The sequence below is a fragment of the Pan paniscus genome, chromosome 10 (assembly GCF_029289425.2).
Source record: "Pan paniscus chromosome 10, NHGRI_mPanPan1-v2.0_pri, whole genome shotgun sequence".
Classification (NCBI taxonomy): domain Eukaryota; kingdom Metazoa; phylum Chordata; class Mammalia; order Primates; family Hominidae; genus Pan; species Pan paniscus.
The window spans coordinates 32,577,850-32,590,020 of NC_073259.2; the positions used below are offsets into that span (position 1 = coordinate 32,577,850).

Here is a 12,171-nt window from a genome sequence, read left to right on the forward strand (position 1 = left end):
CTTTCTTTTGAGAACCCTTGTAGTAAACCATTTATTTATTCATTTGTTCTTCAATTATTTTAATTTTCTATTTTGGCTCTCAAACTGTGTCTCAAGCTGGATATTCATAGATTAAAAGCCATAGATTTGGTCCACAAAATTTAGTAGGGGAAACAGAGATATAAAAAGTAAATATAAGAGACAATTACACGTGTTACAGAGATAAGTAAGAAATTGTTAATCAGAGCAGAGAATGGTTCAGTCTACCTAACGGGCTAATTAACAGCTTCATAGAGTAGAGGATGTGATGCTCTAAATCTTGAAAGATTAAAAGAGGGCAAGGAATCAAGAAACAGGGAGATGGACTTGGCAAAGACAAAGAGATGTGAAGGTATGCTTTGTATAAGACTCTGATAATAGTTTATGTGCCTTCAGTGTAGGATGCAACACATGTGCACAGGAAAGTGAGGCTAGAGAAGACGGATGTAGGCTGAGGGAAGGATGCTTTTGCAATGCCTGGAGTTTGAATTATTGTATAAAAAAATGAAGAGCCACAAATGATTCTATATTGTGGAATTACTTTTAGAAGGATCTTCCATGGTAGTATGTGTGTGTTTATGTGTGTATAGGGAAGTAAGCTAACAAGTAGGGAAATAAGTCACAGGTTCTTGTGGTTTTGCAAGAAAGAAATGTTAAGGATGCCTAAGCTAAATCAGTAGAAGTGAAGTTGTAGGGAAGAGAGGAAAATCAAAAGGGTTTACAAAAGGCAGACTTACAGGGATTTGGTGACCAAAGAAATGAGGGGTGGAGGAGTTAGTGGAACTGACAGTGAACTAACTAGAAATTAAGAGAAGTGAGTTCTAGTTAGCTATCTCCTCCTCTCTAGCTCTGTGATATAGAATTAGGATTATGTTTTCTCATCACCAGTTCCCTTTTTACAAAATGGCAAGTTTGGACTTTATTTTTAAGTCTCTAAAAAAATCTATGATTATTTCTTAGATATCTGCATTACATAAATATATACAAGGGTCTGGTTTAGATGTTATTACTCTCCATAATAATTATAGCTAACACTAAGTTTAAGCATCTTTATGAAGGTTAGCTCAATTTACCCTCATTATAGCACTTAATGGTAGGTAATATCATAATTCCTATTTCGCCTATGAATAGCTGATGCTTAGAGAGATAAAACAATTTTCTCAAATTACATATTTCCGTTCTCTGCTCTTTCTACTTCCTATGTCATTTTCCTTAAGAAGCACTTGAGCTGCACCCAACTCCTTCCTAGGTCCATTACTACGAATATCATTACATATTAGTTAAGCTAAGGCTTGCTACTATAACAGATATACATCAAAGTCTTTGGCTTAACCTAGCCTATGATTACATTAGGCTTAACATGGCCTAAATGTATTTCTTGCTTATGTGAAATCCAGCTGGTAGTAGGGGGTGGGTCTCTCCTCTACATAGTCATTCAGAGACTCAGATTTATGGTAGCTCAGCCATCTTCTGCACATGGTTTCCAAGGTCACTCCTGGCACTAACATCTACCTGAAAGGAGAAGAGAGAGAGTGGGTGATGGAGTGGGATGTTTTTATAAGCCTGGAATTGAGAAAGCATAACTTACTTCTGCCCACATTCTTTGTGTCACTGCCTATATCTAACTGCAAGGAAGACTGGAAAATAGCCTAGCTGTGAAGCCAGGAGGAAAGAAAAAGGTTTGATGCATAGGAAAGCACTTTCTTCTAAAGCTGAGACTTGAACCTAGACCATCTGACTTCAGAATCCTCAGCCAATCCACTGTCCTATATTGCTATTTGAACTTGATCTCTCTCGTGGAATTGACCATAATCAAGCTGTTTTGTACATAAAGAAATGTGGGTGCGGATTGACTTTATAGTGAATATTATACTGTGCAGTTAAGACTTATAACTTCATACAGATAAGAAATATATCTAAACTACAAATTTCATAAACTCCTCAGTTTCTCACTAAGTTTAGGGACTAAAATGAAGTTAATTTGTTTTAGTTTGAAGGGGTTAAAAATCTGTAATATTTAGATTTTCATTTTCTGAAAGGTTTAAAAGATTGTCTTCATTTTAATGAAACCTAATCATTTTACAAATTCATTAAACTTTTGAATTGGGAGAAACCTCTAAGTCTAAATTAACTCCAAATCTAGACTGATTTCTTCATTTTACAGATAAGGAAAGAGATCCAGAGACCTAAATGCCTTACTCCAAGTCACACTCTTCAGGGACAAACAGCTACACACGAGAGCCCCAATCCTGAATCTGTCTTTTCAACACTCTTTCTCCCATTGGGTCATTCCCTCAGAAATCACTTGGTCTGCACTACACTCCTTCCTAGGAATGCTTATAGGAATATTCTTAATCATAAAAGAACAATGTGATTCTTACAATGCTTGGGAATTGGGGATGTTCTATTTCTTTACAGTTTTGTATAATTTAAGATTAATCAGAAAATTTTCTTTTCAAACTTTGCCATTAAAAATCTATCTATCTATCTATCTATCAATCAATCAATCATCTAATCTAAAATGGACCATTTCTCCTTTATTGTAATTGTAAATGGACTGAGGGTCATCATTTGAAGTATCAGTTTTCAGTATGAGGTAAATGTAGGAGGTGTGACTGTTAGATTATGTTTCCTGGATCCTACTTAGAAGGTAGGAATTTGTCTTTTTCCTTTTAAAAATGAAGGTGGAAAATACTTCTGGCTGATAATGAGCTTTTGTTAATTATAGCTTTAATTTAAGCAAGGAAATCATTTAGTCAGCACAGTTTTGGATCAAGGAACAGAGACATCATCAAGTTACCTCATGAAAAAAAAGGGGGCCAATTGAAACATATTCTGGAAAATGTTTTCAGGAATTCAGAAAAAAACAGGAAAATCTGCAGAAGGGCATACACCAAGGCAGCTCATGGACAACCTGCTCCCTTCTCTCTGACCTCTCTTTGCTGCCGTGCTTGGTTCCCTTTCCTGATTGCTTCCTCCGAGTGCCACCCCTCTTTACCGTGAGGCAAGCATGAAGCTTTCTGTGGGTTACCTGACTCCTGATACCAGATATACTTTTGGCTCATGTGTCAATTTCCATGTGTCTCTTCTGCAGCTTTTACTTTAAATTTCTGAAGAGATGGATTTCAGTGGTCTCGTACCTCTTTTCCAGAACAGGACTTACAAGCAGAAGTTGCTGGACAGTGTATAAAGGGTCCACTTATTCCTTTAGATACACCTTTCTTAACATCAACTGTCATTTAAAATGTGGGTGGGAAGATATTCATGATTGAGGTGAGGGGCAAAGAATCTAAGCATTATCCCATGAGTGAATCTCCCTTTGTTTTGTCGCTTTCTCTTAAAAGAGACTGGGGGACGTTCTCTGGTTGAGAATTTGCTTTTGTTAATAGAGACCATACTGTTAAATTGAAATTTTATGGTTATTATCCTTTCTTTAGTGGCAATCTTTTCCCACCCCAAAATTTCATTTTCCTTTTTCCATATAAAAGTGGAACAGTTTTAAAAAACAGAATTTGTAAACATGTCATCGGCACTTGGTTGTTTCCTCCTGATCATCCTGACTTCATAAATTATGAGAACTTTTGAAATTTCATTGAGCTATTTAAATTACTATTTCTTTTAATTAGATTGCTTCAGCATGAAAGTCTAAAAAATGTGAGCTATTTTCCCATTCTAATGAATTAAAGTGAGAAATTAGCTGTCTCAGAAAGTTTTGTTTCAGCACATTTCTTCAATTTAAAGTGATTTACAGCAACCTAAATCCACTAACTAGCTTGCATTTCAGTTGCCTATTGGTGCATGTAGGTGATGCTTTATTTCTGCTTAGAAGGTATAATATAGATTCTCCAGGGAGCTAGTCAGGCTGGGTAAACTATTAAATAGGAGTATATAGAGACAAACAAAATTTCAGAATCAATGAGACAAATCAGAATGCAAATAAGAACTGAAATCTAGTGTAGAGGAAACCAAGTAGGAACAAATTCACAACTTGATGCCAAATTTACTCTCTTTTGTAGATTTGATGTCAGACTGATTTTTTTATAGGCATCTCAAGTCTACACAATTAACTGTATGTGTATATATATAAAATGAAATTAGAACTTCTATAGAATGTAGATAACTTCCCCTAACAGCCACTTCTTTGCAGCTTATATGCATATTGCATTACTTTGATATTCATTAATTACACTAATCATAAAAATAAAGGTAATTAACATTTAAGTAATATATAATTTCAAGGCAGCTTCACACACATTGTCTCATTTGGTCTTCATAAAGACTCTAGAAAGCCATTTTAGAGGTGAACAAACCAATTCTTTGGAAAAGGAATAAACTTGCTTTAGAGTTTATTCACATATAGTATAGGTCAAGCTAGGCTCTTTCAAGGTTATCAAGCACTATGTGTAAGGACAGTGATACACTTACTGCATTCCTCCACATAATCTGGAATTGGAGTCTGCTGCATGTGTTTAGAACTTCAGGAAGGCATAGAAAGGTCTTTCTTGCATAGAAAGGTCTGTTCTCACACTGCTAGAAAGAAATACCTGAGACTGGGTAATTTATAAAGAAAAGAGGTTTAATTGGCTCATGGTTCTACAGGATGTACAGCAAGCATGATGCTGGCCACCTGCTAGGCTTCTGGGGAGGCTGCAGGAAACTTACAATCAATCATGGTAGAAGGCAAAGGGGGAGTGAGACATCTCACATGCCCAGAGCAGGAGGAAGAGAGAGCAAGAGGGGAGGTGCTACACACTTCTAAATAACCAAATTTCTTTCACAAGAACAGGACTAGGGGGATGGTGCTAAACCATTAGGAACTGCCCCATGATCCAATCACCTTCCACCAGGCCCCATCTTCAGCATTGGGGATTACATTTCAGCATGGGATTTGAGTGGGGACACAGATATAAACCATATCAGGCATTATAAGATAATGGTCAAGATCATGATTTCTGGAAGTAAGTTATCTGGATTCTTATCTCTAATTTTGTTTCTTACTCAGTATTTTATCTTGGCCAACTTATATTTCTGTGTCTCTTAACATTTCTGTGTCCCTTGCAAATTGGAGGTATAGTTTCCTTGTCAGTGGTTATTGCATTGATAAAATGAAATAATGCTCATCACACAATAAATATTCAGTCAATGTTAGCAATCACCATTATTTCATAAATGGTTTATGGAGTGTATAAATTATTTTCACATATAGAATGTAATATACATAAGTTAGTGCTCATATTAAGCTATGGCCAGTAACTACTATTTAAGGTGAATAATTTGCATAAATATTATTCTACTGTGAACCCATATTTTCATACCCATGTATTTATGGTTGGTTCACAAGTGATCAATCAGATGTGACCATATTATGTATATATAATGCAATGAATATTATGTATAATTTTTAAAAATCTATGCCTGTATAAATCAAATGTCATTTAATTTGATTTTCTTTTTTATGAATAAGTTTCTTTCACTACATAAAAAAAGCAGCTTGAAGCAGAGGTTTTGGTAAAATGCCTATGGGACTTCGTTTCAAAATATAACAGTCATAATAGCTTCAGAAAATATTTAGAAATCTAAGATATGATTTAAGAGGCAGTATCCTAAGGCCGTGTTTCTGGGGTACCATAGAGCCAAAGGTCCTATTGTTGAAATGAGACATAAGGGCCATAACCTTGGAAGGCAGAAATTAGAGCTGGGTAAGACTTTGTATCCCTGTTTCATGAGAATTTAATGAAATCTATATGTCTTTGCTGTCATTTCACAAAAAAGTAGGAGGGAATGCTTTGTGTTTATGCATCACGTCCATGGAGGAAAAATTTCAGATTTTTTTTTTTTTTTTTTGGTGACTTGGGAATTGTGACATGAATAAAATTGTTTGTTTGTTCTTTTTCATTTAAATCTTCTCCAGGGGGTCTTGCATCATTTTAATATGATACTAACTGATCTTCTGTGAAGCCTATTTTGTTAATTTGGAAAGCACTAATATTCAATTAGGTTAGTTTATCACAAGCTCTGTCTGAATCTGTGTAGAGAATTCTAGTAACTGCTTGAATTTCCTCCCGTCTCATTAACCTTTTAAAGAAAAACCACAGGAATTAGTTTTATCTTTTTAAATTGCTTGTTTACCATTTATTAAACACATACCACATACTGAGCAGTTTACATGAAAAATTAGTCTTTGTCTACAAGAATTTGGTTATCATAACAAGACTTTAAGATATACAGCAGACAAATAAGAAAACTAAACGTATGCATACATATTTCATGTTCAAATCCTGCTAGGCTAATTTCCTTCTTTGAAGTATCTCACTTCACTTGACGTATTTACTGGCGCATATATATATATATATATATTTTTTTTTTTTGATATTTTTCCTACCAATGCCTTCAAAGTTTTTGAGCACAAGATTATCTATCATCTATCTATCATCTATTTTATTTATATATTTAGCTATCTGTATCTATCATCTATTCTATTTTTAAAAGGTTACCTCTCTTCTCTTCCCCATAAAAAGTTTTACACCTTCAGTTTTAATAAGAAGGACAAAGGCTGAGAGAGGTTTTTACAAAGTTAATTTCTCACCAGGAGACTCCCACATGTCTGTACATTTTGTTCATAGGCAGTGAAAAAAAAAAAAAAAAAGCACAGGGCAGGAAAGCCCTGCATCTATCAGGCTACCGTTTGTCCCTTCCTGGTCAACTTTACTATTAATCTCCTAACATCTAGCGTCATGCTCTCTGAAGGAGGGCATACCTCTCTTTCCCTACTCTCCATTGTGCCCTGTGATCATCATTTCACCTCCTTTCTCTTCCAAGAAGAAAGAGGCACACTTTCTTCACCAGAGCTCTGGCATGCCAAACTTACCCAATGTCATTATCCCATTATAGAATAGTTTCTCAGAACCCCTCACATTATAGAAATATTTAAATATTTTCTTTTTCATCTTGACTCTGCATTGACTCAAATAAGCTAGGATGACTTGGGCTTTGAGATATCATGCTTCCCTGACTTATTCTCCGACTAATACATTTGGAAAGTGTACCCTCCTGAACAATCTGAGAAGCAGTGAAAGTATTACCTTGTAGTTATAGTACGCTGAGTTGGTCGCAGTAACAAACAACATCCTAATTTTAGAGGTTTATAACAACATGGCTTTGTTTCTCACTCATATGCCCATCATGATCGGTGGTGAGTCAGTTCCATGTCTCTTCAGTTGGGGATTCAGATTGATGTGGCCTCCGCTATCAACAACATAATTGGTTGCGCTGGCTGGTGGGGAGAAACATGCTGAATTACACAGTAGCTCTTAAAGCTTCCATATAGAATTGATATTATTAGTTTCTCCTCATAAGTGGCCCATATCACTTTAACTTTCATTTCATTGGACAAAGCACGTCATGCCCTTACATCTAAATTAAATGGATTGGAGAAGTACAGTACAACCTTTGTCCAGAAGGGAGAGAACCAGACATATTTGGTCAACAGGACTAGTGAATGCCACAGTTACTTTGTCCTCTTATTTATTTAGTCAGGCAAAATAGAAATAAATTTTGATTTTGTATGGAAATGGAAAACAGATGAGTTTTCACTTCTCCTTTCTTTTTCAACATATAATAAAATCTCCTTGAAATACAGAAGGAAACTGGCTTTGGTGCTAGAATTGTGCCTCTTTTCTCAGAGGAGAGATCAGGGGAAACTCACCATGTGCTCCTGGCTGTTATAGGACCGTGAAAGAGAACAGAGCCCCAGCCACCATAATGTTCTCCCAGAAGCTATCTCACCTTAGTGATCTGCCTACTGATGTCACTATCTGAAGAAGCCCTAATCATCTTTCCCTGGCTTCCATTCAGAGATTTAGAGGAGTAATCTCATCATGACTCACATCCCTGGTTCCCTAAATCACTCTCAGAAGTCCAAGCATCCCCAGAAATCTATCATCTTAGAGATGTTTATCTCCACTCTGCTCTGCAATCTCACTCCATCTCCCATTCTGCTGTGTTCTCTGCAATTCACAGTGTGCATCAGCTAACTCCCTGCCTGGTATTCCTACCACTCTTTCCTGGTAAATTCACTCTTTCTTAGGTATCTATTTCAGACCCTCTTTTTTTCTTCTCCAAGGGCTGCCATATTTCTTAGGAAAAATAGATGAAATCAGGTAAGAAACTACCTTATCTTCTCACCACCGAATCCACTCACATCTACCTGACTCTGTACCTACATATCCCACCTTCCTCTTGTTAAAATGGATTGTGTCCTCACACAAATCTAATGTCAACCCTCCAGGGGCCCTGGATCACAATTTACTTTTCTTTCTTAAGAACATTCTTTGTTAATGATCTATTTTCTCTCCTGTGTTGTCATTTTCCCTCTCTACTAGATCACTCCAGCAAACAAGCATCCTTTTAAAGCATACGTTTAAAAAAATTCCCTTGACCCCATGATTCATTCCAGCTCTTGCTTCATTTCCTTTCTCCCTTCCCAGAAAAACTCCTTGAAAGACTTTTTATAACTATAACAACCTTACCTTTCCTTCTCTACTAAACTTACTTCAATAATGCTTTTATTTTTTTCATGCCACTAACATGATTTTTACCAAGATCAAATGTTAACAGCAATAGAAATAGCTAACACTTACAGAAGTGCCTGCTACGGGGAGGCAGTGTCCTAAACACTTTATACATGACTCATTTAATCCTCAGTTAATCCTATGAAGATTGTGCTATTAATATCCCTCTTTTAGACATGAAAAAAACTCAGCTGCCCATGCATAATAGATAACGTACTAAGATCAAGTAGTTACTAGGAGGAACTTAGATTCGAATCCAGGTACTCGGACTTTGGAGTCTATACTCTTGGCCACTACACTGTATTACTTTTTAAATGGACAATTATTTCTCTTCTTTTAATTGGACCTTTCAACAGCATTTGACATAGATGATCAATCTCTCCTTTTTGAAACCTTTTATTCTTTTGTCTTCTATTTCTTCATTCCTTCACACACACATTTCTTTATCCTTTTCCTTTTGTGCAGCTCCTGATCGGTCTTCTTGCTGTCTTCCCATTCCAGATCTAGATTTTAGACTGTTCTTTTTTCTTCTTTTTCTATTGGTGAAACCTTTTCCATGGTAATCTTGTTCAGTCCATGGCTTTACATACCATCTGTAGGCTTAGATCACTTAAGACTGCCTCTGTAGCCCAAATATCTCCCCTAAGCTTTATTTTATAAATGTTGTTGCTTGATTTCCATCTCTGCATTGGTATCTTTTAAGCTTAACATGGCCCCAACAGAAGTACAGATATACTAACCTCATCCATCTTCTGACAAATTCCTCTTTCCTAGGCCTTCTCTATCCATCAGAACTATCAACTTCTCATTGCTCAGTCCAAGCTTAGGGGTAATTCTTGATTCTTCTTTCCCTCATGACGCACATTCTACCCACTGGTAAATCAAATCAACTCTACACTGAAATATATCCAAGCTGCTACTTCTCCCCATCTCTGCTGTTGTTAATCTAGTCTAAGTCTCATCCTTGATCACAGAGACTCCTACACCTCTTCATAACTGGTCTCCACTCTTGCCTTCTTCATCCCAATCTCTAAAGAGCAGCATGAGTAAAATTCTAATAGATAGATGATGTAATACTATTTCTACCCAAAGATTTCCCATGCAGGAAGAATAAAATCCAATCTCCTTACCATAGCATACCAGCCCTTCCATGATCTGCTTATGTTTCTGAAACATTGCCCTCAAACTTTCAATTGTTTAGCCACACTCCAGCCACCCTGGCCATCTTTGCTGCCCTGGGGATATACCACACTTCCCCCTACTTCATGACCTTGTTATTTGCTGCTCTAATATTTGTTCCTCCTTTCTTAGATCTTCATATTAGAGACTTCCTTCTCATTATTCAGCTCATGATTCAGATTATCTCCTCAAAGAGAGATGTTTCCTGTGACACTTGAAAAAATATGCATTCCCTTCCTACAAAATTACTCTGAATCACGTTACTCTACTCTACTCTACTGTATTTTCTTCAAGGAGCTTCAAAATCTAACATTGCCTTAATTATTACCGTGGGTGCTTATTATTTGTTTTCTCCTCAGAAACATAAGCTCTTTGAGGGCAGGAACAGATTGTGTCCCTTATTCATTGCTGTGTTTCCAGTACTCAAGACCATGGCTGATGTGTGGTATTCACTCGCTTAAAATGTGACCTAATAAAGAAATGTAGAGAAGGCAGAATATTAACGTGTATAATGTAATATAAACCATTTGGCAAATTAAAACAAATGGACTCATTCTTAGCTAAGAAAATATTCACCCAGAGCACGAGAAGATAGGGACAAAAGTCTGCCTCTTATTTTTTTGCTTTCATAGAGATAGATTTGTGTTTGAATCAAACACAGAAAACATTCCAATTTATATCTACAGTGGCAGAAATGGTATCTGCCTCTTGAAGGTTCTATTGAGGATTATATGTCAAAGCTGTATGTTACACTTGAGTTTCTTGGTCTCACACAGAAGGATAAGAGGTAGGAAATATGTGTGATTTGCTCTGTCTTAGAAAAATCTGAGCAAACTACTTAGCCTGACTTATTGCACATTGGTTTCACTCATCTTCAATGGGAAGATTAATATAAATGTATGATGTGCCGATCTCATTTGCAATGGGTCTCCTTATGTTTATGCCATTAAACAACTTAAGATCCCCTGCTTTTCCATTGTAATTTCTGTTTTTATAACAATTACACTTTTAAAATTACTGAAAGCATAATCTTTTAACAAATGTTTGATTTTAAGCTGTTTTTAATTTTAGCAGGCAAAAGTTTTATCTTTTCACAGTAGGATTACTATTTGAAGAAGAAATGCTGAAAAAAAATAATGAAGACAAACTAGAATCTTATCATAATATGATGAGTAAGGTCCAAAATTTTCATTAATCCAACACACTTAGTGGCCTTATTCAAGGTTGACAAAATGAATATGGAAGCCTGACAGCTTATTGGACTGGGTTTACAGGCAATTGGCTGCCAGATACGAATTATCCAAGTTCATGGTACCATTTGGTGACAGTTGCCCTCTCAGGCAAAATTGAAAGGAATGACTCTGGCTTCTGGGACTGGTTGGATCTTCCAGAAAAATGGTGGCAATTTCAAGAATCCGTGGATTTGTTCATTTTCAGGGAAACTGAGCAGAAGAATACTGAGCATGTGGGTGCCCACTGTCTGCCTCCACTTCCTGCCTAGTCCTCTTACTCTCCCCTAGAAGAACACAAGCTTTATCAGCAACCACCCACTTTGAGAATGGGGCTGGCCTCAGTCCCATTGCAGGGTACCTAGGCCAGAGGTTTATTTTACTTTGATTAACGCATTGAACAAAAAGGCATTAAAAAGTCATATGCAAATAAATGTTTTTGATGACGGCACATACTGCTTCTGTATCAGACTTTTAACAGCTTATTCTAATCTAGTCACTAATTGTTCCTGCTTTACCAAGCATTCACTGACAGAAATGTTCCTACCACATTTAGAAAAGAAATCAAATCTGCATTATGGAGTTAGCATCATTGTATTTCTCGTTTCATGCCTGGTGGACCCCTTATAGAGCTATATTTATTGTACTGCTAATTAAAAAGAAGGGTTGGGGGAAGTGTCCAAAGCTTTCTCAATGTTGTCTTATCTTTTTTGTTTGTGCAGCTCACCATGTTAAAACGGGAACTTGTGAGGTGGTGGCACTCCACAGATGCTGTAATAAGAACAAGATAGAAGAACGGTCACAAACAGTCAAGTGCTCCTGCTTCCCCGGGCAGGTGGCAGGCACCACGCGAGCTGCTCCATCATGTGTGGATGGTGTGACTTCTTCCATTCCTTATTGTAACAGCACAGCCAAGGATGGCTTAGAACTAGAACCCCACTATAATGCTCTCAATGGGAGGTCAATCCTGGGTGAACATACTACAAATACCATGATAAGTTGAAACTAGAATATTTGGGTGGCATTTTGAAATCTAAAATCCTCTGGAAAGAGGTCTAAAATATTATGCAGTTCTGTTACAAAAGGCATTATAATGAGGTTCCATTAAATTAATGTGCATCTTATTTTGATACCATGAAATGTTGATTTCTTGGTGGATGGTGGGAGGTGGATTA

General features: G+C 36.7%; 1 protein-coding gene across 6 annotated transcripts in view; it reads left to right on the plus strand.

Moving 5' to 3' along the window:
• TAFA2 (TAFA chemokine like family member 2) overlaps positions 1 to 12,171 on the plus strand; it is a 546,816-nt gene that overhangs the window by 487,502 nt on the left and 47,143 nt on the right. For all 6 annotated transcript variants that reach the window (XM_063593376.1, XM_008978454.6, XM_055096530.2 and 3 more), the window contains one exon: positions 11,719 to 11,871. In XM_063593376.1, the coding sequence (XP_063449446.1) occupies positions 11,719 to 11,871 (153 nt within the window). The remainder of the gene's footprint in view (positions 1 to 11,718; positions 11,872 to 12,171) is intronic.